General features: G+C 30.7%; 3 protein-coding genes across 4 annotated transcripts; 1 reads left to right on the forward strand and 2 right to left on the reverse strand.

Annotated features, from left to right (window-relative positions):
- Positions 1-3,452: 3,452 nt before the first annotated feature.
- Positions 3,453-12,868, forward strand: LOC130823114 (SH3 domain-containing protein 3-like). Its single transcript, XM_057687730.1, has 10 exons — positions 3,453-3,637; positions 4,484-4,606; positions 7,220-7,289; positions 8,441-8,586; positions 10,411-10,512; positions 10,963-11,160; positions 11,262-11,324; positions 11,407-11,496; positions 12,371-12,445; positions 12,535-12,868. Exons 1-10 carry the CDS (start codon positions 3,578-3,580, stop codon positions 12,652-12,654), a joined length of 1,047 nt encoding a protein of 348 aa, XP_057543713.1. The 5' UTR covers positions 3,453-3,577; the 3' UTR covers positions 12,655-12,868.
- A 483-nt stretch (positions 12,869-13,351) lies between these two features.
- Positions 13,352-18,283, reverse strand: LOC130823112 (protein SRG1-like). The gene is made up of 4 exons (XM_057687727.1): positions 17,933-18,283; positions 16,221-16,468; positions 15,103-15,430; positions 13,352-13,923 (listed from the first exon to the last, which is right to left on the reverse strand). Exons 1-4 carry the CDS (start codon positions 18,209-18,211, stop codon positions 13,663-13,665), a joined length of 1,116 nt encoding a protein of 371 aa, XP_057543710.1. The 5' UTR covers positions 18,212-18,283; the 3' UTR covers positions 13,352-13,662.
- A 1,442-nt stretch (positions 18,284-19,725) lies between these two features.
- On the reverse strand, positions 19,726-25,156 carry LOC130823113 (protein SRG1-like). 2 transcript variants are annotated; one of them, XM_057687729.1, is made up of 4 exons: positions 24,808-25,156; positions 23,005-23,252; positions 21,516-21,840; positions 19,726-19,887 (listed from the first exon to the last, which is right to left on the reverse strand). In XM_057687729.1, exons 1-4 carry the CDS (start codon positions 25,057-25,059, stop codon positions 19,741-19,743), a joined length of 972 nt encoding a protein of 323 aa, XP_057543712.1. In that variant the 5' UTR covers positions 25,060-25,156; the 3' UTR covers positions 19,726-19,740. The 2 variants fall into 2 exon arrangements, with proteins under 2 accessions (XP_057543712.1, XP_057543711.1); XM_057687728.1 differs by lacking the exon at positions 19,726-19,887 and adding an exon at positions 19,973-20,582.
- Between the last annotated feature and the right edge of the window lie 1,036 nt (positions 25,157-26,192).

Raw genomic sequence — 26,192 nt, forward strand, 5'->3', positions numbered from 1 at the left:
CAAAATAATACATTGAATTGCGTAAGAAGTCCAATGTAACAAGTATAGTGGAATGGATCAATTACTTGACTTGATATCACTTGCAAACTTTGTTATTTTATATTTTTCAATAACTTTGTCCCATATGATTTTTTTGACATTATTTACAATTCACTCTTAATTTATATTTTATTCTTAATTTATAAGTTAAAACATTATCAAGCAAGATCTTGTTTGATTTGTCTCAACGCAAGGATTATTAATATTATTTTTTTTTTTGTAATTTTTAGTTATGTACCGTTAGAGAATATTAAGATTTCAATATATGTCTTGACAAACGTGCCCAAATGAAATAAGTTAAAGTCATTGAAATGGAGAGAGTATATTTTTAGTACTTTACAATACAAAATACTCCATAATTAAGTAAAATTTTGTTTAATTTATCTCGATAATTTTTATATACTCATCAACTTTAATAAAAAAATAGTGGTACTATTTTTTTACCTGCAATCAAACCACGTGTTGCATTGTTCTTCATTCTATGATATTTTATATAATGCGATTATTATACGAGAAAAAACATAGTCATGTGAGATCTTATTTTATTTGTCTCGTGATATATTTTTATAATATTAATTTTTTATAATTTTTAATTTTGTATAACTCTAGTTATAAATAATTCTACAAATACATTGAATTGCGTAAAAAAAATATTTTGGTGCAAGTTAAAAATCGGGTAAGTATTAAATTGCATGAAAAAGATTAGTAAATAATAGAACAAATATAAAATTGAAATTTTTTTTCTCGTGTTAATGATAGATCAAGTGAAAAAATGGATGATTTGATTTTTGATTTGGATTGGGCGGGATGATTTGAGAAAGTTTAAGAAGAACATGAATGAATGACCAGGATTTATTTAATTATTAACACTGCTGGGGTTGTGTGGAATTCAGTGAGTGGTTGTTGCATGCTTGTGTTCTCTAATTTTATTTTCCCTTTATCATATCATGATTTATTTTGGAAATTAATATACTTTTCTGTTTTATTATACATATTTTTTTATTTAATTATTTTAAATTACTTGTTATATTATTATTTCTAATAAAAAAATTACAATGTAAATATCTATTTTGCTCTATTATTTTCTTCAACCTCATATCTTATTAACTTTTATACATACTCTCCTAATTTAGTCGAATGTCCTATTCAGTTTTATGAAGTACTATAGTATTTACCAATTGTTATTTGTTTGTATTTTATTCTTATTCAAAGCTAAAACGTAATTGAGTGAGATAATTAATACCTATTGTATGAGATCGTATAAAAGGTCTATTATATTAAAGTTTTTATTATTGATCTATTTAACACAAGTATGAGATACGTCTCGCGGTAATACTGTCTCATACAAAAATTTATGATAATTAATATCAATATTTTATAATTTTAAACAAAATATAAAACATAATTTAAGATATTTATATTTAAAATTAAAATAGTGTATTACAAGTATAGTCGACATTTGATTAGAATAGGATGGAGTAGAAATACAGAGAATTGGTACATGTGTCCTTAATGTTGTGCAAAACAAATAGGAGTATTTTGTACCTTTCAAATTGATGTAATGTTTATCTATGAATTTGATTAACGTATAATTTTGAAGGTAATCATGAATTTGCATGTTCACATTGAAATTGTATCAACTTCAACTATTCAATTTGATTACGGATGGAATATGATTTACAAAAATTTAGATCCAAGCTCAATTGATTTTTTAATCTAAGCTCCTTATCCTGATACATTAGGTTTCAAAAATACAGTTCAATCCCTGATAACAACGAACAAACTTTATTTTATTTTTTTATCCTTTTCAACGTTATGACATCGTCTTCCTTTTGATTGCTGTTAGTAACAACGAATAAAGAATTTTGACTTTTTTCTAACCAGTTTCTTTGTTCGCCGACTAAAAGCAAACATATCTAACCTCAGGCTCGAACAAGCAGATGCTTATTTTGAGAATTAAAATTTTCCAAGCTTATTTTAGGTAATTTTTTTATAATAAGCTTATTTTGTGATAAATTCATCCTTTTAAGTAACTTGAGTATTATTGGAGTTGTTTGATAGTTATCTATTGGTTTGTTTGACTAAATGGTACTCCCTGCTATTCTTGCTACTTATCTTATTTACTTTTTTGTTATTATTCACTAATCGCTCTTAATTTGTATTTTATTTTTAATTTATGAGTTAAAATATAGTCAGATGAGATCTTGTTTCATTCGTCTCAACGCAAAGATTATTAATATCAACTTTTCATAATTTTTAATTATGTATAGTTAAATATATTAAAGGTTAAAATGTTGCCTCGACAAGTGTGATGAGACAAGTAGACTGAATAGGGTGAAGTAGTATTTATTTTTTATTAGTTGTTAAATATGCTGTATAGAATTATACATCAACTACTAATGGAAAATATTATTTTTAATTAATTATTTTGTGTTGGTTATGCAACATAAGGTATAGTGACGAGCCAAAAGTCACGTATAATATTTAGCTAGAAAAACTTATTTTCAATTTAGATTAGAAGTCAAATTTTTAGTTCACAATAAAATTATTTATATGTAATTTATTTTAATACTTAATATATAAATGAATAAACCAGCCAGTTTGAAGACATTCACAACGATAACATCTCTTTTTAAATAAAAGTTGTATTGCAGTGAAAAGTGATACTTAAATATCTCACTAGTCATCTCCATGTTTTAACGGTGACATTTTCTTTATACTTTCTCTATTTCAATATAATTGTATTTAATTGTGACATATTAAATATTACTGTCAGTAGTAAATATAATGAAACGGAGGAAATAATAGCTACTTTCTTCGTCCTATTAAATTTGCAGCATTTGTTATTTTAGTCTTTTTCACTTAATTTGTATCATTTTTATTTTTGACAATGACCAACTACTTCCTTCTAATCTCATCCATACATTTTAGCTCTCTTCTAATTTCATCAACACAATTTATTCTCTCTCTTCATTTATTATCATTATCCACCTTTATTTTAATAAACATTATTTTTTTTCTTTGATTCAAAGTATATAGAACAAATTAGTATTTGTCATTATTTAAGTGGAATATATAAAAAAAACTTATAAATAATCACAAACATATCATAATATAAAAAATAAAGGTACTGACCGAATTATAAAAATACTAATCGAATTATAACATTCGATGAGTGACTTAACTGATAGTGAACTAAGAGAACCATAAAATTTTATCTGGTATGTGTTGGGACTAGAGGTGTATACAACAGTCTCAACGATTTGATATTTACACGACTTTTTAACTTAATCCGACTTCAAAATAAATGTATAAATATGTAAAAACTAATGTGTACACAAATTTTGATCCAAAATACCTAATCCGATAACCCGAATAAACACCTCCACCCTAAACACGATTCCTCCGGGCCCCACTAAAATGTTTGTTCCAAGCAAAAGCAGTACTGATAGTATTTCTCAAGCTTATCTCTCAGAATTCAGATTGAGATTTCAGTCAATTATCTGTTGAATTCACCCGCAAACAAGGAGCAAAAACAATGGATTCTTTGAGAAGGCAAGCCAGTAAATTTCGAGATCAAGTCGCTAAACAGCAACAGGTAATACCCCAGTCCCCAATAGTGTTACCCATTTCTAATCTTCGATTTCAATCACTTAAAACATGAAATTCTAGTGTATTTGTCTTGGTATTTTGTTGTTGATACTTTTTTATCTTGTTAAAATATGTCAGGAATTTTATGCGAGTAATTTATTTTCAATGTCTTTCATTTGGGTTCATGATCTGTGCTGTACCATATATTGATTGATTTTGTTTCTGAGCTTGGTATTTTGTTGTTGGTAATTGTTCATTTGTAAAATTATGTAAGCAATTTTTGGTGGTAATTTGATTTTAAATTCCTTTCATTAGGGTTCTTGTCTTCTTCTTGATCTGTATCACATATTGATTGATTTTGTTTATGACCTATGTGTAAGTTTTAGAATGTAATCTGCTCAACCCTTGATTTGTCAATTCCTATTTATTAACGATACTAAATTAAGATGATGAAGTTTAAGGAATTATGGCATTTTGGAGCCAAAGTTGATATGGGTTTGATAGTATGGGAAAATTAGAAACCCCAGAACATGATTTCAGTTTTGAGGAAATGTTTATCTTGTCAGCCTCTACTGCTTCTTGATTGTGGCACTCAAATTTTAATTATGCATTTGATCGAACAATAAAATCTTAACCTTGCAATATTTAGTTTATGATGAACATGTTGAGTACAAGTTCTTATTGGCAAATGGTTTGTATTTGTTGTTTAGTGTTTACTGCATGTAATTTTGTTCTTAATGATGTTATAATCATGATGCATTACAAAGGTCAATAAGGTAACCGACATTTTTTTGTGTGTATCTTCTCAAGTATTTAAACTACAAAGGTAACTCCTGTCAGTCTAATTTTCCAGGCTGTAATAAAGCACATAGGTGGAACTGGCTATGAGAGCTCAGATGTAATGGTCATTGACGAAGTTGAGATGCAAAGACATCAACAACTTGATAAGTTGTACAAAGTAACTCGGTCAGGAAGGGTAAAGTAGCTTTTGATAATTTTATGTCTCTATTTTCGATTTATTTTATGTTCTTTAGTTACTATATTTAGTGTTAAGTTGCTGTTGCACACTTCATGATTCTTTACTTACTATACTTCTGAATTTTGTGAGGGGCCAAAGCTTAAGAGTAGTGTCTTGCCCAATCTAATGACACTTTGATTTTGTTGTGGTTTAATGAAAAGTCAATGTAGCATCCTAGTTTTGGTTCTTCTTTTCTATAGATTAGATTGTTTCCAGGTTGTTAGAATCGGGATCCTACCAAGGATGGATAAGGGAATAGCATAGCGTAAAAATGTGGTAACGGGTGCGATAGCGTTAACGGAACGGTATTGCAGTAACGAGAGTGATGCGGTTATCGAAACGCATAAATATTGGTCGAATCCATAAGATATCCCTTGATGTTTTGAACAAGTTCACTTAGGCATACCCACTGGCTTTCAACTTCAGTTTCAAATTGAGAGGTCCCAAATATTTGAGGGAAGGAGAGAGAGGCTCCTTGTATTTTAAATGGTTCCAATGTACCAAGTCTTGGGTTAGATTCTCATACTGTAAGGCTGGGAAATTATCAACAGATGTTTCTGAATAAAATTGCTTATATGGTATACTAAAATTTTTAATAGTTGCAGGTCAACTATGGGACATTATGAGACAATTATGCAAGTTTTTGTGGTTTCAATATCACATTTTTTGTTTTTAAAGGTAGGAAACATATAAAGTGAGAAAGAAAAAGAAGAAAAGTGAGTAAACATTTTCAAAAACAATTATGGTTTTATGACATAGTGATCTACCATGGAAGATATTCATTTGATGTGGTAACAAATAGAGTATTACAAGATGAAGAAAAATGATTTGCTCATGATTTTCAAATTACCGAGGAAAGTATTTGATGGGCTATTGTAAACCAAGGCACGTCTGGTACGTATATTTGTATAGTTCAAGATGTGTATGAAGAATTGCAAACTAAGGTTGACTAAAGATATCCCATTCAAAATTGGTGTAAACTATTTTACCTATTTGTTTGAGTGGCCCTATATGAGATAACAAGATGAGAGAAGTTCTATGGTGCATGATGTTCCTTAATGAGTAATGACTTCACATTATAGGATGAAACTAGAGATGAAGTAAGTTAGAGATGTGGAGACATATGTTAGATTGAAAAGGTTAAAATACAAAATAAAATGTATGGCACGAAGGATCATGGTAATGTTAGATACGAAAGAACGTCTTTCATGTGAGTATTTTAAGTATTTGACTCAAATTATCACAAGAACGAATATAATGATCAATATGCTAAGCATAAGATCAGTGGGTTGACCGTGACACAAATGAAGGCCCGAAATGTTATGTGACTGAGGTGTGTCACTAACGTTAAGAGAATGTTCTACCTTCGAAAAAAAATCATTTTAGATAGATAAGGGTTGTGAAGATGCTAGATGAATGGACATTTCTTGAAGCTTATGAGGGAAATGAAGTTAAATATTGATTTGAAAATGAGAGAAAACCATTTATGCTAGGTTGCTCATGTACAAAGAAGATTGAAAAATTGGTAAAGTGGAAGGTTAGGACTTTAAGAAGTTAGAAGAGGAAGAGGTGGGCCAAATATAGCTTGGATAACAAGAGTGAAGAATAAAATGAAGAATTGGAATTTGAAAGAGCTTATTTGAATTAATTGGAATAAATCAATGAGGAGAATATATGTGGATTATCATTGGAGCTGATTTTCATAGTTGTACATCAGTATTCTGTAAATCGTAAAGCTGTTAAAATTGTAATCTTCATTAGCGATGATCTCTCATGTTGATTGTTTTGGTTTATGTAACCAACCTCTTATTGTTGGGTTGCAATCAAGGCGTTGTAATTATTGTGTTGTTGCGTTGTTGTTTCAAGTATTAGTTTATTTATTCACTAATGGTTCTACATCTTACTTTGTACTTTGTACTTTGTGAATCTATGGTCATCATTTTGTCATATGCTTTATGTAATGGATCTCCCCAATTTCTCTTTCTATGTCCTTTCATGTTGGCGTGTTTCATACATTATGTTGTCTTTTGATCTTGAATTGTTGAATGACCATTGAGGTTGATAGGTTTCTCCATTTTTACTAATTTACAATAGGAATTATAAGAAACTATTGTACTTTTATCTTGTTTTCTTTAGAGAAAATGTTGAACCACTTTATGAGGATAAAAAGTTAACAATACAAGTCAACAAATATCCTCTATGCTATTAATTACTCCATGTGTCCCTATGAAATTGCACCCCCTTTTTTAGAGTTGTAATTTTGATTTGCAGTTGGAGAATAAGATAAAAATACAAGTGAATGGAAAAAATGAATGGATTAGATGAAGGGAGAGAATATGTTTGTGGGTGAAATTAAAAGTATTGAGTAAGGCCATTACTAAAAAAGGAAAGAGCGCAAAGTAAATGGTGCAATTTAATAGGGACGAAGTGAGCACCATCTATCTTATGTTTATGCGAGGAATAAAATGTGCGGGCAGTGCGGAGGTCTTTTTGTATAGCAGGCTTAATTTTAATGTATTTTATATGTTTGAGACGATCTTTTAACTTTTTGTAGTATGTTAAACATTACAGGATTTCCAAAAAGAGATTGTCAAAGCTGCAGAAACATTTGCCACAATTGGCTATAGAAAGATTGAAGCAGGTATAATATTTCTTATGTGTTTCAAGATCAGATATCTCTGTTGCATTTCTCACTTTTGGCAATTTTCATGGCTTATTTTGTAACCTATATCATGTTGTCTTATTGGTTTCTTGCTCACGTTATCTTAACATTTTATTCTTCATTGTGGAGCCTTGTTTACCTTCTTTTAAAAGGCAAAATTCTTGTGAATATTAGATAAGGACATCAAAATTGAAGTCTGAGATTTCAAGCTTGAAAATTAAAGAAATCTACAGAAAGATGCATATGAAAATTCATGAATTGTTGATTTATTGTCTTTTTCTAAAGGAGTTATGGTTTCCAATTTGTTACCCTTTATTGCAGAATCTAATTTACCTTCCTAGCAAAGCAAAATTTAAGTTAAACTTTTAGTGATAGGGGACCATGATTGAAGAGTGAGTTTCCGAGCTTACAACTTTAACAACTCAATAACTAGTACCTAAGATTTAAGGCAACATTAAATTGAGAATCCAAGATATTTCTTTATGAGTTCAATGGTCGATACTTGTACAATCAATCATCTTTCTATATTTACTTTAGAATTTCTCAATCTTGCATCTACTTTGCCAACCAATTGTTTTGGAGATTTAAGGCTCAAAATAATGTGGAAACCTTTGTTTGGGTAGTTTCTTAATTGGATCTAAGACTTGTGTAAGGCTGGTAATAGTCTCACTCTTCATGTACTTTTTTTCTACATCTCTGAAGTTTCTTTAATGTTTCTACTTTCTTTTTATCATTTATGAAGTATATTTTTTTTGAGGGTAGGGAAATGTAGGCATAGTTTTCTCTTAAACTTCGCCTAACCCTTATGTAAATTTGGTGAGCTTTTTACTTGCTATCTTTGAAAAGTTCCTGAAGGCATTCTGATATAAAGGAATATATTTGGCTAATTCTTCCCGTATTTTTTTCTTCTCAATCTTTATTGTTTATCATGACAAGTAACCCTTATCCTCTTTCATTTCCAAATGAGAGAATTTTGGTTAACAAGTATTGTCTCAAGGCAAAAGTGTCATATTACTAACTGTACAGGCATCTTAACACTTAGATTGTGTAATTTGATGATAGTTCACCCATAGTTTAAGGGCAGAGACACCCTTCAAGCATTTGTATGATTAAATCTATTTCATTGCCAGGTACTAAGCTGTCTGAGGAATGTTGCAAATATGGTGCTGAGAATACGGAAGACAACATCTTGGCTAAGGCTGCGTCAATTTATGGTGATGCTCGTAAACATGCTGAGAAGGAGCAAGAAGATCTGAATAGACTGCTATTGTCTCAGGTCGCCTTAGTTCTTCTCTTCCTTATGCTTGAACTGCTGGATTCCAGTTTCACTCTTTTAATTTTGTAGTTGCAGCTCTTTTTGATGACAAACAGTTGAATGGCTTTGCGAATAGCAGGTTTTAGGTGTTTGTGTATTTTTCTGTTTGAACTTCAATTATCCGGTATTTTTCGAATTGTTTGGGACTTTTGAAATCACATTTATCCAAACATTTATGGATGCTAGAGCTGTGCAACGGGCCGGGTGCCCGTTGGAGGCCCTTATCTAACCCTTAATTTCAAGGGTTTAAAAAGGATCCGGTTGAAAATGGAGCAGGTTATAAATGGGCCTTACTGATGCGGGTTGGATAAGGGTTGTAATGAAAGTTGACGAAGGGCTATAATGAGCCAATTGCGAGTGAAGAAGACATGAGGAATGCAAAAATATTTTATTGTATCTCCTTATTACAGTGCCACGTAGCCAGTAGCTGCTACTGATGACAAGAATACTTGATTCTTGTGACTTATATCTGTGATAATAAAAATTTTCAAAAACTAATTTTTTTTTGTTTCAATTTGTGATAATAAAAAAGAATATAGAATACGGTCCTGGTCGGGTTGGGCTTTATGTGTCTAATCCGTTTTAAACCCATGTTCCTTTGAACAAGCCCCCCTGCTTTTCATTAAAGCCCGACTCGGCCCTTATCCGGCCCTTTGCACAAGTGTAATGGACGCTAAAGAGACAAAATGATGCTTCCATATTATTTGATTTTCCTAAAAACAATATGGAGGTTTAAGGGACCTGTATTTGGAATTTTGGAACTACTGACGCCTAGAAAGTTTAAATCTGTGTAGATTCTCCCAACTGTTTTGGCTGTTCTGTTTCATGCAATCTTTCTTTGCAATAATGCATATGCCTGGTCTCAAACATTTCCCCCAAGATGAACCCTCGCCCCAAGACAGAGTCTGAATTGTGTTAATATTAAGGAGTATTTCTTGCATGGAGCGTCAGTCTAGTGCTGATTACGCGTAAATGTTGAATAATACCGTTGAATGTCTCTGCCAACCATCAAGTTTGGAGAGATTCAGGTCCAGATTCTACCGAGCCTGAGCTACTTCCCGAGAATGGTGAAGGCTTGAATTGGACTGGACCTGGTCCATATTTTGTCTATATCCAGTGTAGGGGTTGGAAAATTTAGCTTTCAAATTGCGTTGGTCCTTGTTCATGGTCCCAGCCAGCTCATGCAAATGTTGACCCTCTATACTTGAAACGTCAATTTCCCAGTTGGACTCGCTTCGTTTCCTTTTGGATTTGTTCTGAGTGATTGAATTTTGACACCTCTTGGAGGCTTTTTTGTATATCTGATACTTGCTAATTTTTCGATAAAAACCAGTAGCTGATTCCGATGAACATGGTTTTGAAAATTTTTGACGGGCATATGTTGTGACTAAAATGAAGATTCTCTAGCACTATTGTGAATTATAAGGACGATGGCAATATCATTAAACAATTCATGATGATTAGAACTCAAAGAAATCAAGCGTTTTTCTTTGGTTACGGCATTAGCTAGCGTATTGTAAGAAGCTCAACGTCTGCATTTATCTTTTATGTCTTTTACTTGACTTTCAAATTGTTTACACTTTTTTTAAGAACATCATATTCACGTACTTATTTCTACGTCTCATTTTGTACCTTTTTGCTTTTTCAAATTGTCGATATTGTTGCTCGCAAGCTTAATATCTACGTGAAGCAATCTTTGATACGAACACTTGTTGGAATACATAGTTTATGATGTAGCTTTCCTTTTTTCTCGTAGTAGAGGCTTCATGTTGTTTTTCTTTTCAGGTATTGGATCCCTTAAGGCAAATGAGTACTGGTGCTCCTCTAGAGGATGCTCGTCATCTGGCACAACGTTACAGTCGTATGAGACAGGAAGCAGAAACACAGGTATGTGACTATGCTTCCAAATGTTTTTGTTTCAGCTAATGTCTGGTTGAGTGATCTTTTTGTGGGTGCACATTTCAACTTACAACCATAAGATGACTTCAAAGTTCAAACTGTTGGAAATACTTTACATGTGAGGAAGATCCCACATTGCTAAAAGAGTGGGTTGTAGACTTGTATATAATACTTGAGTGGTGAATCTCCTAATACAATATGGTTTTGGAAAAGAGTAAACCTCATCAAGTGTGTATGCAAGTCAACGCTCATTACGCGTGGGTTTGTGAGCCCGAGTCTACGGGTGCCCCGTGGGGTGTATCCACACGAGTGGGCCCATGACGTGTGATCATGTGATGAATTGTCACGGCCTAACACAAACTGTGGTAATTTTTGTTATACACATTAATTTTATATTATTATCTCATATATAAAGTAATTATCATTAAAGCAAAACAGGCAGCTGAGGTTAATCGAAGACGGGCACGTGTTAGGGAGGCTCCGACTCATGAAAATTCAGCGAAATTACAAGCAGCAGAAGCTAAAATGCAGGAGTTGAAATCTAACATGGCAGTTTTAGGCAAAGAAGCAGCTGGTGCTTTATCTGCTGTTGAATCACAGCAGCAAAGACTAACATTTCAGAGGCTTGTAGCTCTGGTATACAAAAATAGTTCATATATTAATAAAAAAACTCGATTATTTGTAAAGAATTGGTTTATGTAGCTCGTTGAATTTCCACATCATTTTTCCTCTTGAAGGTTGAAGCGGAAAAAAATTACCATTTGAGAGTTGCGACCATTCTTAACGAGGTTGAAGCTGAGGTAAATCTCTTTCGAAAACGTCAACAATTCGAAAATATGTGCTCTGAGAAGTATTTATCTGTTGGTGTGACCTCTATTTTAGATGGTGTCCGAGAAGCAACAAAAAGAAGCAGCTCCTCCTATCCTCTCAATCGAGAACAATTCAGAGAAGAAAATGTATTGCTTAGCCGAAGTACGTGAAATTGTTATCCGTTAAGATGTTACCTTTGTCATCTTTCTCATCTGTGTATGTGTGTGTGTTTCTTTCTAGGTTTGGATTGCCATCTTAATTCTTCATAGTGAAGTTTAAGTCTCTATACCTGATCCCCCACCCCAACCCCAACCCGGTGGGCCATGCCCTACGCCGGGGGATTGACTATCTCCATCATCATCTTCATCATATCTCACTCATAGGTTTTGATTCTTAGCTTTTTGGTTGGCTTTTGGCTTGTTGGTTGGTCAAACAGCCAAAAAAAGTGTTTGGTAAATGACTTTTAAAGCAGCTGAAAACCTGGCTTTTAAGCCAAAATGAAAAGCTGCTCTTGCTAGTTTTTTTGGTTGACTTTTGGCTTGTTGGTCCACTTTTTCTCAATCAATACTTAAATTTACCAAACATCTCCACAAATAGCTAGCCTTTTCATCTTAAAAGCCAACAAAAACGGCCAACATTTTTAGCTGGTCAAACAAGCCAACTTAAAAAGCCAACAGCCAATTGCCAAACACCCCAAACTATGATTAGGGTTTGGGGAGGGAAGGACGGCAGAAACTCATACCCATAAAGGAGAGTGCGGCCAAAGAGTCCCTCAGCTCGAGAAAGAATCACAGATGAATCCTCAGCGAAAAAAAACACCATAAAATACAAAACTAAATTAGGTGTTTGTTTTGTTGGAACTGTAAAATGCTGTTAGAGAACATGCTTGAAGGTAGATAAGCGATGGTAAATGCACGAACTCATTAGCATCTTGTTTCATGCTTCGTATGACTAGGCGTTCGCATTTCTTGAGGGTTTGTTACATAATAGTGCCACTTTTTCTATTTGTATCATGGATTCTTATCTTGTATTTCAGGCGATCCATCCGTTTAATGCTGAATCAGAGAAAGAGCTGTGTCTTGCAGTTGGCGACTATGTTGTTGTTCGCAAGGTTTTTTTTCTTTTCGTTTAACTGTTTTCCTGTCTTTGGTTAATGGTCTTGGTAATCAAGTTCATTCCATTACAATATTCGCTGTTCAGGTAAGCCCGTCTGGCTGGTCGGAAGGAGAATGCAAGGGCAAGGCAGGTTGGTTTCCAAGTGCTTATGTTGAGAATCGTCAGAGGATTCCGGCAAGGAATGCTGTTGCCGAGGCTTACTAGACATGAACGATCAGCTTCCCTCCTGCATTTCGGTTTACTCTGAACTATGCCCAGACATCGTCGAATACAAGAAAAAGCGAATTTACTCACGTCTACAAAAGGCACAAGCTATAAGTTATTTTGCTTCATGTACATGAACTATGTTTGTCGTTTGAGTGTATCTTTTTGATGTGTTCTTAAAAAGTTATTTGCAATTCTAAAATCTTTTCTTATATTTTGCAAATGAATAATAGTTTAGAAAATTAACAGAGTATTATAATTAAATGTTAAAATGAATTAGCGGAGAATTAACAATTATAGTAGCCACGTTGATACTAATCAAAGTTATTATTGTGCTAATCATTTAATTAAGGAGTCTTGAAATCAATCCACAATTTTAATTATTAATCTTAGATTAATTAAGGAGTCTTGAAATACAATCCTCAATTTTAATGGAAAAAGAGAGAATAGGATCCTATATAAGAGGTTATAATTTTTTAGTAAACTTCTAAACTTTGACATAGAGACTAAGAAGTTAGTAATAGACTCTTTAAAAATAAAATAGAATATATAGAAAGTAAAAGTAGTGAAATTATATATAACAAAAATAGAAATAAAGCAAATTTAAGGAAACATACTAATTTCAAATTTTTAAAATTAGGCTTTGACATTATTTGAAGTAATATTATATTTTCATAATATCCTCACTAAAATATTAAGTAATTTTACAATATAATTATACATAATATAAAGATAAAATACGTTTATATATCTATCAAATGTAAATACCTTAAAAATATCTTGATTACATTATTATTGAACATAATTTTCTATATAGTTACAAGCCCATAATATAGAATTGGTTTTCTAAGGTTTAGTTTAGATAAACTTGTTGAAATATGATTTGTTATATTCTCTAAAATTGATAACTGTAATAAAATTTTTAAAGAATATATCAATTAAATTTCAACAAATTTATCTATTTTGTAAACTAAACATATAAAAATCGAAATAAGATTAAACAGTATGTTAATTATTATGGTTTGGATTAATTCTCATGACATCAATGTAGGACTTCCCATCGAGAGCACGATTAAATAATCCTTTGAAATAATCAGCGGCGCTGATGTGTTGAAATCTTACTGGTACACCTGGCTTAATAAGGTCAGGAATCGGGCCTATATCCCCTTTCATTGATGGGTTGTGAAATGCAGCCACTGATATCCTTGCTTTTGTTGCGTTCACTACTGACCGATGTAATATGCTTCGATATATTCCATTTGTCACAATCTTCTTGCACAATAAAACATTAATTTAAAAATATATTTTTAATCATATTCATTATTATAAAATATTTACGATCTACTTATTTTTTGTTTGTCCAGTTTACTTTTCATAAGCATTTTAAACTATATTTTGAGCTATAACATTTCTAAATATTAAAAAACTATGTATTAAGACGAATTTAACAAAATCACATACAATTATGGATGAATCGTGAGAAAAATATATCCATCAACTTTTATGATTATCTTCAACGTATTCTCAACAGAGCTGTCTTAAAAAATTTAAGGGCCTTGTGCAAAACTTTTATTCATATTTATAGTTAATATACTTATTCTATTAATAAACTTAACATATTTCTTTTTTTGATTAACTTATTCATATGTGGGAGAAAGAGAAGACCCTATTGATCACTTCGCACCCCATTAGAGACCCCACTAATTCTCAATATATCCATCAAAAGCATGATTTAAAATTTTGTCTCGGGAAAAAAAAATCTTATGTGGAAAAATAAAAGAAAATCGAGAGGGTATTAGAAATGGTTAAGGATCAATTACGAGATGTACTATAGTACTGAATAATGTTTATCCCTTTTAAAATATAGAAAGAAGCCAAAGAGAGTAATAATAAGAGTTAAAATTACATTAAAAGTATGTATTATTTTAAATAAATAATAATTATTATTGCTTCAAATTATGAAAATGATTAAAGTAGTTTAGTAAAAAGAGGGCGATGTTATAAGAAAGGGAGACGTATCATTAATATAAAAAATCAAATAAATTTTTTTTGGTTAAAATGTTAATATATGATGTGGTTTTTACTAAATTGTATTAGACAAATAAAGTTACTTTTGTCTAAAAAGATATCATTCAAAATAAAAAGATTCGTAATGAATGTTTGAAATTTCCATTTAGCGAAAAAGAAAAAAACAAAAATAGTATATTTTATTAAACTCGAATTCAAGTCCTAAAAATTTTTTTACTTTAAAATTGAACTCAAACTGATAATATTTTATTAAATTCATAATGTTTAATTTTTACATAAAAATATTTAGTAGTAATTAAGAATACAGATATGAATAAATTAATTATATAACATACATTCAAAATTTATAAATTATTGTTTTGAAATTAAATAATTTTAAAATTATAAATGAATTAATTATGAGAAGTAAATAGTACATACCTCTAAGATATCCCCTATATTAACCACAAAGGTATTAGGGAGGGGGTTGATAGTAACCCATTTATGATTTTTCCTAATTTGTAGGCCTTCAATATCATCAAATTGAAGAAGAATAGTGAGACCAGCAGCATCTGAATGAGGTGTTAATCCAATGACTTTGTCTGGTTGTGGGCATGGTGGATAATAATTCATTCTAAATGATTGTAGTCCATCATTTCCAAATATTCTTCTCATCACTTCAATATTTATTTTTAAAGCTTTTGAAATGCAATCAATAATATTCATAGCCAAATTTTGTATTTTCTCTGAGTATAATTCCAATGTATTCCTGCATTTGTATTTGTTAGTAAGTAGTCATTTGTAAACTTCGATAATAACATTGTTGGAGCTTTGATCTTAACAAATTCGGGTGATTTTTTGTTCATGATGCAGTATTATTGATCTGGTTTTCACTAATCTATTGCTCGCCTTTCTCGATTATCGATGATTAGAATCAACAGTAAGCGACAAATATTCATAGCGGAGTTTAAGTTATCAGTAAAGATTAATATAATTTAATTGTGTTCTTATATAACGGTTACAAGGTATGACTATTATTATTATTATTATTATTATTATTATGAATTGTGTTCGTATATAATTAGCTCATAGCTAGTATCAGGTTAAATTTAGGTTTTCTCAATAATAGTGGATGGAACCTTTTTATAGCATGTTATTCTAAAGAATAAATACAAACAAACTTTAGATTAGGATGAACACAGAAATGATAATGTTAAGTCACTAAAACCCCTAAAATTTGACTTTATGAGTATAGAAAAAATTTGAAAAAATATATTGGAAAGTACTTTTTATATAGATTGATAAATTGATTAATAATACAATAAATATATTGCTTTATCTGTTTCTCTGACTTTTACGTATTTACCTAAAAAGACTAGCACAATTTCTAAACTTTAAATCATATTAAATTAAAGGGATAGTGAAATTAAATACTTTCTTCGTTTCATTATACTTGCAACTGATAGTAATATGTTCTCATATAAAATATCAAAATCAATTGTAAATATTTCAAAACGGAAGTATTTGAAATATTAGTGAAGGATAAGAGAAATAAGAACCTGTAAGGAAGAGGCAACATGGGAATCAAGTTGGGTTTTCTCATATATTTAGGCAGAACACTCACAAAAAACATATCTGCCCAATCAAGCTTTTGATCTTCAGAAACAACAAAGGCTTGCCCAAATCCCTCCACTTCATTTGATGTTTGCCAATACTTTTTCTTTTCTTCTATAGGAAGATCAAACAATTCTTTGGTTTCCAATTTGAATTTTTCCACCAATGTCTTGTCAATTCCATGATTTACAATCTGCAATTCATTGTAATTTATTTATGTTAATTACACTTTTGTGCTAATTATCTTCAATTCATATAGGAGATACCATAAAAACAATAATCACTATTGATTATAGTATCCCCTCACACAAGATCATTTGGGTTAGAAATATAGGTGTTTTTTCGGTTAATCGGGTTGAAGTCGCGTTTCGGGTCGGCTTGAAATCATGTTTTGCGTTCATATTTTTTTGCATAATTATAAATTATTTTTGAAATCGGGTCAAATCGAGTTCGGTCATAAGCTCGGGTAAATTTTGAATCATCGGGTCTATCTTGAACGTTTCTTGTTAGTCCTCCTCATATCTACTACCGAGTGTTGAATATTTCACTTTAAATGAGGGATGGTTGAAATTCAAACCAGTGACCTTTTGTCACACTGACTTCTGATATCATATTTAAGAATCAACTCAACTAAAAATTTAAACTGATTATTAGCGCCTGATTATGGTTTAGGTAACTCTAGACCTGGATTTTTCAATTGTAGTTTATGGTGTTTGGTTGGAGTTGGTTTTGAACCTCATTTATTTTGTCTTTTCATAATCGTGACATTTTTACGAAAAAGAAGTATGAAATCATGAGTTGGATCAAAACTTAATCAAGTAACAAGCTTGTCTTTTATAAGATGTATGAATGAATTAAAAAGCGAACTAAGTCATGTACAAGAAAAGATCAGCACCATCACATAATACTATATGCAGAACTTAAGGTAAAGGTAGACCAAAACACAGACCATAATATTATAATTATTATGGCAAAAGCAAAAATTTAAATTTGGAGGAGGGTTATGGCCAACTTTAGCACCCCAGTCTGCCTATACTTACAACATGTAAAAATATTCAATAGCTTCAGGGAACAATCATTTACCAAATAAATACACTATTATATATTATCATCATCATACCCAGTGTATCTCGTTCATAGGGACTATAAACAGGGTCTGGGGAAGAAAGGAAGATGGCATCCCATACTATAAGGAAGGATGCGACCAAAGAGTCCCTAGCTCAAAATAGATCCACCAAAAATTTCATCCTACAACTACTCACAACTTGCATCTTACACTAGAGGTTTGACTTGATTGATGATTAGCATAATATCGTTTGTAAGTGCATAATCTTGCTGAGATTTTAATTATGCAATCAAATTTATATCACGTTGACTAATAATATTATATCAAAAAATCAATTCAACAAAAAGCTCAAGCTCATGGTTAATATTTTAACCCCTTCACCAAATGATCATTGGAGAAAGTTAATTAAATAACTATTATTACTCCGACCACTAACATAAACTTTATTATGAGTAGAAAATCTTGTGCAAATAAAAAAAATAGATAGATGAAAATATGAATTAAAGAAATACGAGGGTCATTGATCAAATACAAAAATATAATTATATCTATAAAATAAATATGTAGCAAAATCCGTAAAACTGACACTACCTGAAAAAAGCCCCAGTCTTGACAAGCAGAATGCAACTTGTCAAGCTCCAAGCCATCACCAGCAATCAAAGCTTCCATATCAATGATTGGTACTTTAATATCTTCATTAACATTAATATCACTATCATTAAGACCGTAATCTTCTTGATTAGCATCAGTATTAATTTGAATATATCGATCTGCGACTTTTTCTAAACATTCTTTTGCAATTTCTTTAACACTTGGAACTAGAATTGATTTTCCCAGTGTAGTCATCCTTTCCTCTACGTGAACTTCCATTTTTTTTTTCACTATTATATTATAAACTTGACTTTTATTTGAGCTTTCTGAGCGAGTGTAACTATATAAAAAATGAAGAATATATAAGAGAGTAGTTAGAATTCAAGTTTGATTTTTTTTTGTACGTGTTGAAAATTTGTACCCTTGCACTAAATTCAATGTTTGTTCTTCATATTTCAAATTAAGGGTCCACCATTTAAATTTTAAATCTTTTTTATTTGTTAAAATAATTGACAAACACAAAAAAGATAAACATAAATCAAATAAATATAACAATGTGTTAGCTACGTAGAAATTTTTTATTTTATTAATACATAAACAGATAATCGAATACAGAATACAGTAGATATATAATCTTTTAAATTATAACATTTGCCAAGAGAAAAGTCAAAGGATTAGTTGAATGTATCTTTCATATGGCCAAATATGTAGATGTTGAGATTTTGAATGCATAGAGAAGAGAGAAGAGAAAGTATCTACATTGTTAAAAATATGTTTCCATGTTAAATAAAACAAACAATGAGACAACTAAGCATTAAAATAAGGAAAATGCTTTAATATGTTAAATAAAGAAAATGCTTTTTCACTATAAAATTATCAATGATCCCAAATTCTTAATATTCTATATTAACTCAATAAAAACATTAACTAATTCAATGAAAAATATAAAAATATTACTAATTTATATTATAATAAATCACTAAACTTTAAATTAATTATCAAACACTAGAGGTATAATAACGATGAATTTACATATATTGATTCATATTTATATAACATTAATTAATAATTCATGTTTGGACTAACTTTTTAAAAATAAATTATGTTTCTTAAAAGTAATTATGATAAAAGAGATTTTTTATAAATAAATATGTTTGGCCGGCCTTATAACTCTAAGGAGCTAATATTGTGAGAGACTGTCTTTTGATGAGACGACTTCAAACAAAAAGTCTATATTTTCATAATATATCTTAGTAAACTATTTTATCTACATATAAAGCGCGTATTTCACTCAAAAAGTTTAAGAAACAAAAAAAATTTGAGTGTTGGGCCTTTTTCTTTTTCTACTTTGTAACTACATTATGCGTTGAGTTTGACTTCAACATGATTTCTAAAATTTATAAATGATCGAAGAGAAAATTTTGAATGGAAAATGATTTGCTGGGAACATTTTGAAAAATTGAAATTAAAAAGGCTTGTAGAAATTGAAATCCCCCTCACACGAGAGCCCATTGGGCTAGAAGTGTGAATGCACATATGCGCTGAATATTCCACTTTAAATGAGGGGTGATTGAGATTCGAACCCGTGACCTCTTGTCACGTTAGCTTCTGATACCATGACAAGGAATCAACTCAACCAAAAGTTTAAGCGGATGGTTAAGGCACCTGGATATATTATATACTCTAACACAAAGAAACTCATATTATTATAAACATATTTTCTCTATCTTTTTAAATTTGTTAAATCTCAAAAATTAAAATGTGTATTTATTTATATACTTATTGTTAGTAGTTTTTCTCAAACAAATTTAACATATAATCATCATCATCATACCCAGTGTATCCCGGCCATAAAATATGCAGGGCCTGAGGAAGGAAGAACGGCGACAATTCATACCCGTAAAAGAAAGCGCGACCAATGATTCCCTCAACTCAAGAAAGATCATGAGTATTTCCTGCAAAGAATAAGACTAAGTGAAGCTGACGCTAACTCCACAAGCCTGTATCTTATCACCCAAACATGATAGTTAAAAATTAAATAAAGATAAATAAAAATGCATAAATTTAACATATAAGAATTGTATAATAAAAGTTATTTGATTAATAATAGTACATTAAAACTTCTAATTTAATTTTATAAAAATAGTACCACAAACACAAAGGGGTTTCTATATTGCAACAATCGTTAAGTTGTTGTTGACATATTATACAACGAATTTTAGGACTTCAATCGTCAGCATTAATTTTTAATTGAGTTGGTTTTCTGACTCTCTTCTTTATGAGATTGAGTTGTCGCCTATTTCTTCTTCAGGCTCTAATCATAGTTTCTATAAGTGGAATACACTGAATATGATGATGAAGAGTTGGTTTCTTGACAGTGTTAAGATCCCTTAGCTTGTACTCCATTATGTAATCTCATAGCTTCCAAGTATGATTTTCCATCAAGTTTTCTAGCAAAGAATCCTTTGAAGTATTGCTCCACTGGTTCAGTTCTAAATTTTGGAGGGTTAAGGGGACCAAGAATGCTCTTTGCTGGTCCTAATTCAGAATCAAGATTACAGCTGTAAAATGTTGCAACTGATAGTCTTTCTTTTGTTGAGTTCACTGTTGCTCTATGCTCAATGCTGCGATATATGCCATTGCTCACTATCTGCCCGTCCAACCAATTAATAACTCTAATTAATCGTCATATTGTTAAAGTGTCTATTATTACTCATATTGAAAAAAGAGAAAAAAATATGTCACTTTATATATTTAAGGAGTACCTCATACTACTATGTCTACTAGTAAACCTCATTTGTGTTTTTATGTGGCTACCTTTTCTCTGCTTTGTTTGGGTTTCTCACGCTATTTTCTAAATTCTAACAAGTCCACTCCTATATTGTTTGGGTGGCCTGTTGTAGTTTGGAGTTTTATTTCAATGGCTTTTTCCCCTCTAGGGCTTTTTATGCCGATAGTCTTGGTCCTTTCTATATCAATGTTTTAGCTTTTCCTTTTTAGAAAAAAAAAACATGGTATTAGAGCTTGATTTATTATTAGGCCTTTATGACCGGGTATTTCTAATGAACTTAGTAACCCTTCTAGTGGATTAAAATTCTAAGGACACTCACATGTGAGGGGTGTTAAAATGACTATTATTACCCGAATGTGAGTTTGGTCTGTATGTAGCTTACCTCTTTTCCTCGTTGTTTGGGTTGTCCTGACGCATTTTTAAAATTCTAACACATGTATCTGTATGTTAATTCAAATCTAATGCTAATGATAGGTGAATTATCTGGTTAAAACAACATCTTGTTATTAGTTAATACTACCTCCGATTTCAAATAATTACCATAGCTACCGTAACAACTACTATTTATTAATTGATCTTATTTGACATATATTTCTCTAATGTAAAATATAGTCAAGTGATAATATTGTTATTTGATTCATCTTAATGCATATTTTCATAATATTAAAATTTTAAAATATTTTATCATTTGAAATTAAAGATATTAAAGATTAAAATTGTCCATTAATAGCATGAAAAATAAAAAAATAGCAACTATTAAAATTAAAATTAAAATTAAAGATATTATCGTACCTCCATAATATCGCCAATGTTGACGATAAGAGCATCCGGAAGGGGGCAAATGGGTACCCAATTTCCATGTTTCCGAACCTGAAGCCCAGGAGTGTCATTTAACTGATAAAGAATGGTAAGAGCATCTGCATCTGAGTGTGGTGTGAAGCCTATAGCCTTGTGAGGCTCTGGACATGGAGGATAATAATTCATTCTTACTGATTGAACTCCTTCACTGAATAACTCTACCATTTCACTTTCTTTTATTCCCAATGCTTTGCCCATCCCATTTAGAAGTGTTTGAGCTACTTTCTTCATTGCTCCTATGTACACTTCCAATGTTTCCCTATCATACATAGTCATGGTCATAGTCATCAATACAGTATTTCGCATAAGTCATGGTCCAAAAACTAAAGGTAGTGGACATATCATACATACTCGTGCCCCTCCTAGGAGAGGACAAGGAGAAATACGCGCAATAATATTGAAACTAAACCATTTATGAATATTTTGATATTATCTTTCAATTATTTATAAAAAGTATTACATGCAATCTTCACTATTGTTCACAGATACAATTTGTTTTGAATCAAGAACCTTCCTAGTTCCTTATATTGTTCTTGGGTATTATTGGGATATCCTAATATAGTTGCTATTTTAAGGACAAACTATTCAAAACTACCCATCTCATTATAATTGGATACAAGACTTCAATTTTTTCTCCCACCAACATAGAGTAATCATCTCAACTAGGGATGTTCAATGGGTCGGATAAGGAAAGGAAAGGGAAGGGCTTAAGTAAATATGGGTCGGGTTGGATAAGGCTCCTTTAAACATAATATGGCTTTAAATGGACCGGACTTTTAAAGCCCAGTCCGGCGCAATCCGCCCCATTTTTATTACTAAAAATTAGTCCCCATTTATCAATTTATAATAATTAAATTGGAAAAAATATTAATAATCTCCGTTGACACTGTCACTTATAATATTAAAATTATACGTAAATTATGTTATTTACAAAGACCCGTTTTTACCCTTATTGAGCCCTTTTATAGCCCGCTTCATTTTAATTATAGTAGAGCCTTTTTTTAACCCGACCCATTTTCAACCTAGCCCTTACAAAACCCTTCTAAATTCAGACCGGAAAAGGGCTCAGAATGGGAGCCCGATCCAATGAGCACCCCTAATCTCAACTAAAAGTTTAATTTATAAATGATTGAGCAACCAAACATACTAAATAGTCTTTATATCCTCACACACACAAGTATATAACATATTTAGGGACCTAATTTTCATTGTTTTTTATGGAAGACCAATATTTTTGTCTTCAGTACAGAAATCATCGGCTCGATATCATATTAAGGAGTCAACTCAACTAAAAATTAGACTGGTGTTTAAGATCCCAAGATACTCTTAACAATTAATGCCATTAAGATAGCCTCCAAATGAGGAAGATGACTAAATGAGTGATTAATATATAAACAGAAAAGGAAATAAAAAACAAAGGAACCTGATTTTCTGAGGCAAATTGTTGAAAAGATGAAGCCTTCTCAAATGAAGAGGAAGAGTGGTTATGTAGAACATATCAGACCAATCAAGTTTCTGAGTTTCTGATACCACAAACAGCTGCCCAAACCCTTCATGATTATATGGTTGTTGCCAAAGTTTCTTCTTTTCTTCAATTGGTAGCTCAAAAAATTTGATGACTTCTTCCTTGAACGTTTCTAGCAATGAATTGCTAACCCCATGATTTATTATCTATTCACATTGTTTCAACAAATGAAACGGTCAAGCCATTAATATTTTGGAAAAAATATCTTGAATAATACCAATTATTGATTAACTATGAGTAATACCAACTTAAACGGGTGTTTTTCTAAAAAATCTCTAACATGTTAAAAATCAAACTATAGGTGATTATAAGACAAAAAATTGGTAAATTAGCTAATAAACTAAAGTTGGTATTATTCTAAGAAAACACATGTGAAGTTGGTATTATTCATGATCCATTAATAGTTGGTATTATTGTAGGAAAATTAACAAAAATCTGTATTATTTACTGTTTTTCCTAATAATTTTATCGTAAGAACAAGTCTTTTATTTCAAATTACACATTTTAATTACAAAATAAATGGTCTAAGAATGATAAATTTTGAATAGTCATTTTTAAATTTTTAATTTTAGCAATTTTTAAAAGTAAGAGTGAAGTTGATTTAAATTTATATTAAAATTTTTATAATTTGTTATTTGTAAAAGAATGATTTGCGAATTACAGCCTTAAAGTCTAGCACTTTTGCGAATTACATAATGTTTATTTTTACGAATTACAATCACCAAAGTATTAAAGTTTACAAGTTAAGGTAAAAAACACAAATTTCTGACCACTTAACCTAAAATTCCGACCACCAAAATGGTCGAAATTCTAGATTTTGGTTTGAACCTGCAAATTTTAATATTTTGATTGTTGTAATTTAAAAAAAATAAATATTAAAATTGTATTTCGCAAAAGTGCTAAACACTAATAGCTTGGTTTATTATCATATTCAACTTAGTAATGAATGAAATACGAGTTTCAATATAGACATGTTACTCTACTTTACAACTAAGGTACAATGAAAAATACAAACATACATTTAATTTTTGATTTAAAATAATTTTTATGTCTGCAACAAGAGTAATTTATTTTTAATAAATAGAAGTGTAATATTAATAATATATCTTAACGTTGTTTGTTTGGTAGTCTGGATAAATAATAATAAAATTTAGTTGTAATTTTAATGGGAAAATCGCATAACATGTTTAATACCGGTCATGTGCACTATTATTTGTAAATATGCTATTAGGTGGCAATGTATATAAAATCGCGTATAAAAAAGTTTATTATAAATAAAATTTTACTACCATAATAATAACATGTGTTAATTAAGTCAATTAAAAATTTAAGGTTATAGTTGAGGTCCTATAATATGTTATATACTCTCACACGCTCCGTTACATAAGAGTTTATTGGGCTAGAAGTATGGGTGTAGTATAGTCCCTCCTAATACTTGGTGCGAGATATTCCACTTGAATTTAGGGTGGTTAGATTCGAATTCGTAACTTCTTATCACGTTGGCTTCTAATAGCATGTTAAGGAATTAACTCAACCATAAACTTAAACTTGTAGTTGAGACCCCATTACATGTTATATACTTATATAATACGCTAACAACATAATATATTATTAGAAAATTTAAAATATAAATCATTCTCATTATTATCATTAACTATTATCAACCAAACCATCAATAAAAGAAAATAAAGCAAAAAATACCTGGAAAAAACCCCATTCCTTACAAGCAATGTGAAGTTTTTGAAGTTCAGAGTGAGTAGAATCATGATGATAGAGAAGCTTGTGAAGATCAATGATGGGTATGGAAGATAGAGATGATTGATGAAGCTGATCATCATTTTCTGATCTGATTACATACCTTGATGGGATTTGGGTAATGGGTTCTTTAGCTAATTCTTGTACGCTTGGAACTATAACAGATCTCCCAAACTTCACTTCTTCTTCTTTCTCCATTATCAATTATAAGTATTACCTTTCTTCTACTCCTTTCAACCACTCACCCGATAATACCGATGACATGTAATCTAACTAATCCAGATAGAGTTTCACTAGGTTGATAACCGTGATTATGTGTCACTGCCATAGCTCCGTCATTATATAACACAAATTCTAGTGAGAGACCATCATATATTTTTTAAAATATTATAATTAGGTATTAAGAACAGTGTAAGTAGATATTTAAGATATTAAAAGTAGGTATTAAGAATACGATAAGTGAGCATTAAGGATAAATGGATAATGTTAGTAGACATTAAGAACACGATAAGTAGGTATTAATTTTTAATGGGTTGGGCCTGAAATATGTGTCTCAAAGAAACGTTTTCTCAAGAGACTAGCAGTTTATATAATTGTGTTTTTGTTTTTTTTGAATATTTTATTAGTTTTATTTTTGTCTTTTTATGGTTATTTATAAATAATCTTTATTGACTAAGATTTTCAAAATCTAGAAATACTCGAGTTGTTGGACATATGTTTGTTAACTTTTTAGTTAGCTTATTTGACTAGTTTTAAGTATTGGTGGTTTATTATATTTTTTTTAAGTTTTAAGGAGATTCCTTTCTTAATTATATACACCTTTGGATAATGGAACAAAAATTAAAAAAAATCACTTTTAATATATTTTTATCTATTTTATCTATTTGGATTCTAGGTGAAAAATAATGATGTGATGAATGAGAATAAAATAGGGTTGAAAATAAAGAAGTATTCAGTTGTGGCAATGATGAAAATAGTGCAAGTATTGTGAAAAATCAAAAAAAAATAATAAGTGCAAGTATTATAAAACGAAAAAAAGTACTCCCTCCTATTCAGCTGAACTGTCCCATTTCCTTTTATGGTCAAGTCACCTTAAATGTCCCATTTCTATTTTTGACATGGATTTTTGACTATTATACCCTTAGTACTTTATCCTATTTTCAATTATACCCTTTATTACCCTTACTAATTTTCCCTCCCTTATAATTAATCAACATAATTAAATCTTAATTAATCCTAATTAATCCCACCCATTTACACTCCCTCCCTTTATAAACCTAAAACCCTACCCATTCCCCATTTGATATTCTGCCGTTTTCTCTTAATCTTCC

The sequence above is a fragment of the Amaranthus tricolor genome, chromosome 9 (genome assembly GCF_026212465.1).
Source record: "Amaranthus tricolor cultivar Red isolate AtriRed21 chromosome 9, ASM2621246v1, whole genome shotgun sequence".
NCBI classification, from domain to species: domain Eukaryota; kingdom Viridiplantae; phylum Streptophyta; class Magnoliopsida; order Caryophyllales; family Amaranthaceae; genus Amaranthus; species Amaranthus tricolor.

Excerpts from the sequence above, each read along its gene's own strand:
- LOC130823112 (XM_057687727.1), bottom strand. The coding sequence starts at position 18,211 with ATGGAAGTTCACGTAGAGGAAAGGATGACTACACTGGGAAAATCAATT. Across the intron at positions 16,469-17,932 it reads AAGACTGGGGCTTTTTTCAG|ATTGTAAATCATGGAATTGA; the intron begins GTAGTGTCAGTT and ends AATGAATTGCAG. Across the intron at positions 13,924-15,102 it reads ATATAGGGGATATCTTAGAG|ATTGTGACAAATGGAATATA; the intron begins GTATGTACTATT and ends TTGTGCAAGAAG.
- LOC130823113 (XM_057687728.1), bottom strand. The coding sequence starts at position 25,059 with ATGGAGAAAGAAGAAGAAGTGAAGTTTGGGAGATCTGTTATAGTTCCA. Across the intron at positions 23,253-24,807 it reads AGGAATGGGGTTTTTTCCAG|ATAATAAATCATGGGGTTAG; the intron begins GTATTTTTTGCT and ends CAATGTGAATAG. Across the intron at positions 20,583-21,515 it reads ACATTGGCGATATTATGGAG|ATAGTGAGCAATGGCATATA; the intron begins GTACGATAATAT and ends TTGGACGGGCAG.
- LOC130823114 (XM_057687730.1), top strand. The coding sequence starts at position 3,578 with ATGGATTCTTTGAGAAGGCAAGCCAGTAAATTTCGAGATCAAGTCGCT. Across the intron at positions 4,607-7,219 it reads AAGTAACTCGGTCAGGAAGG|GATTTCCAAAAAGAGATTGT; the intron begins GTAAAGTAGCTT and ends TAAACATTACAG. Across the intron at positions 12,446-12,534 it reads ACTATGTTGTTGTTCGCAAG|GTAAGCCCGTCTGGCTGGTC; the intron begins GTTTTTTTTCTT and ends TTCGCTGTTCAG.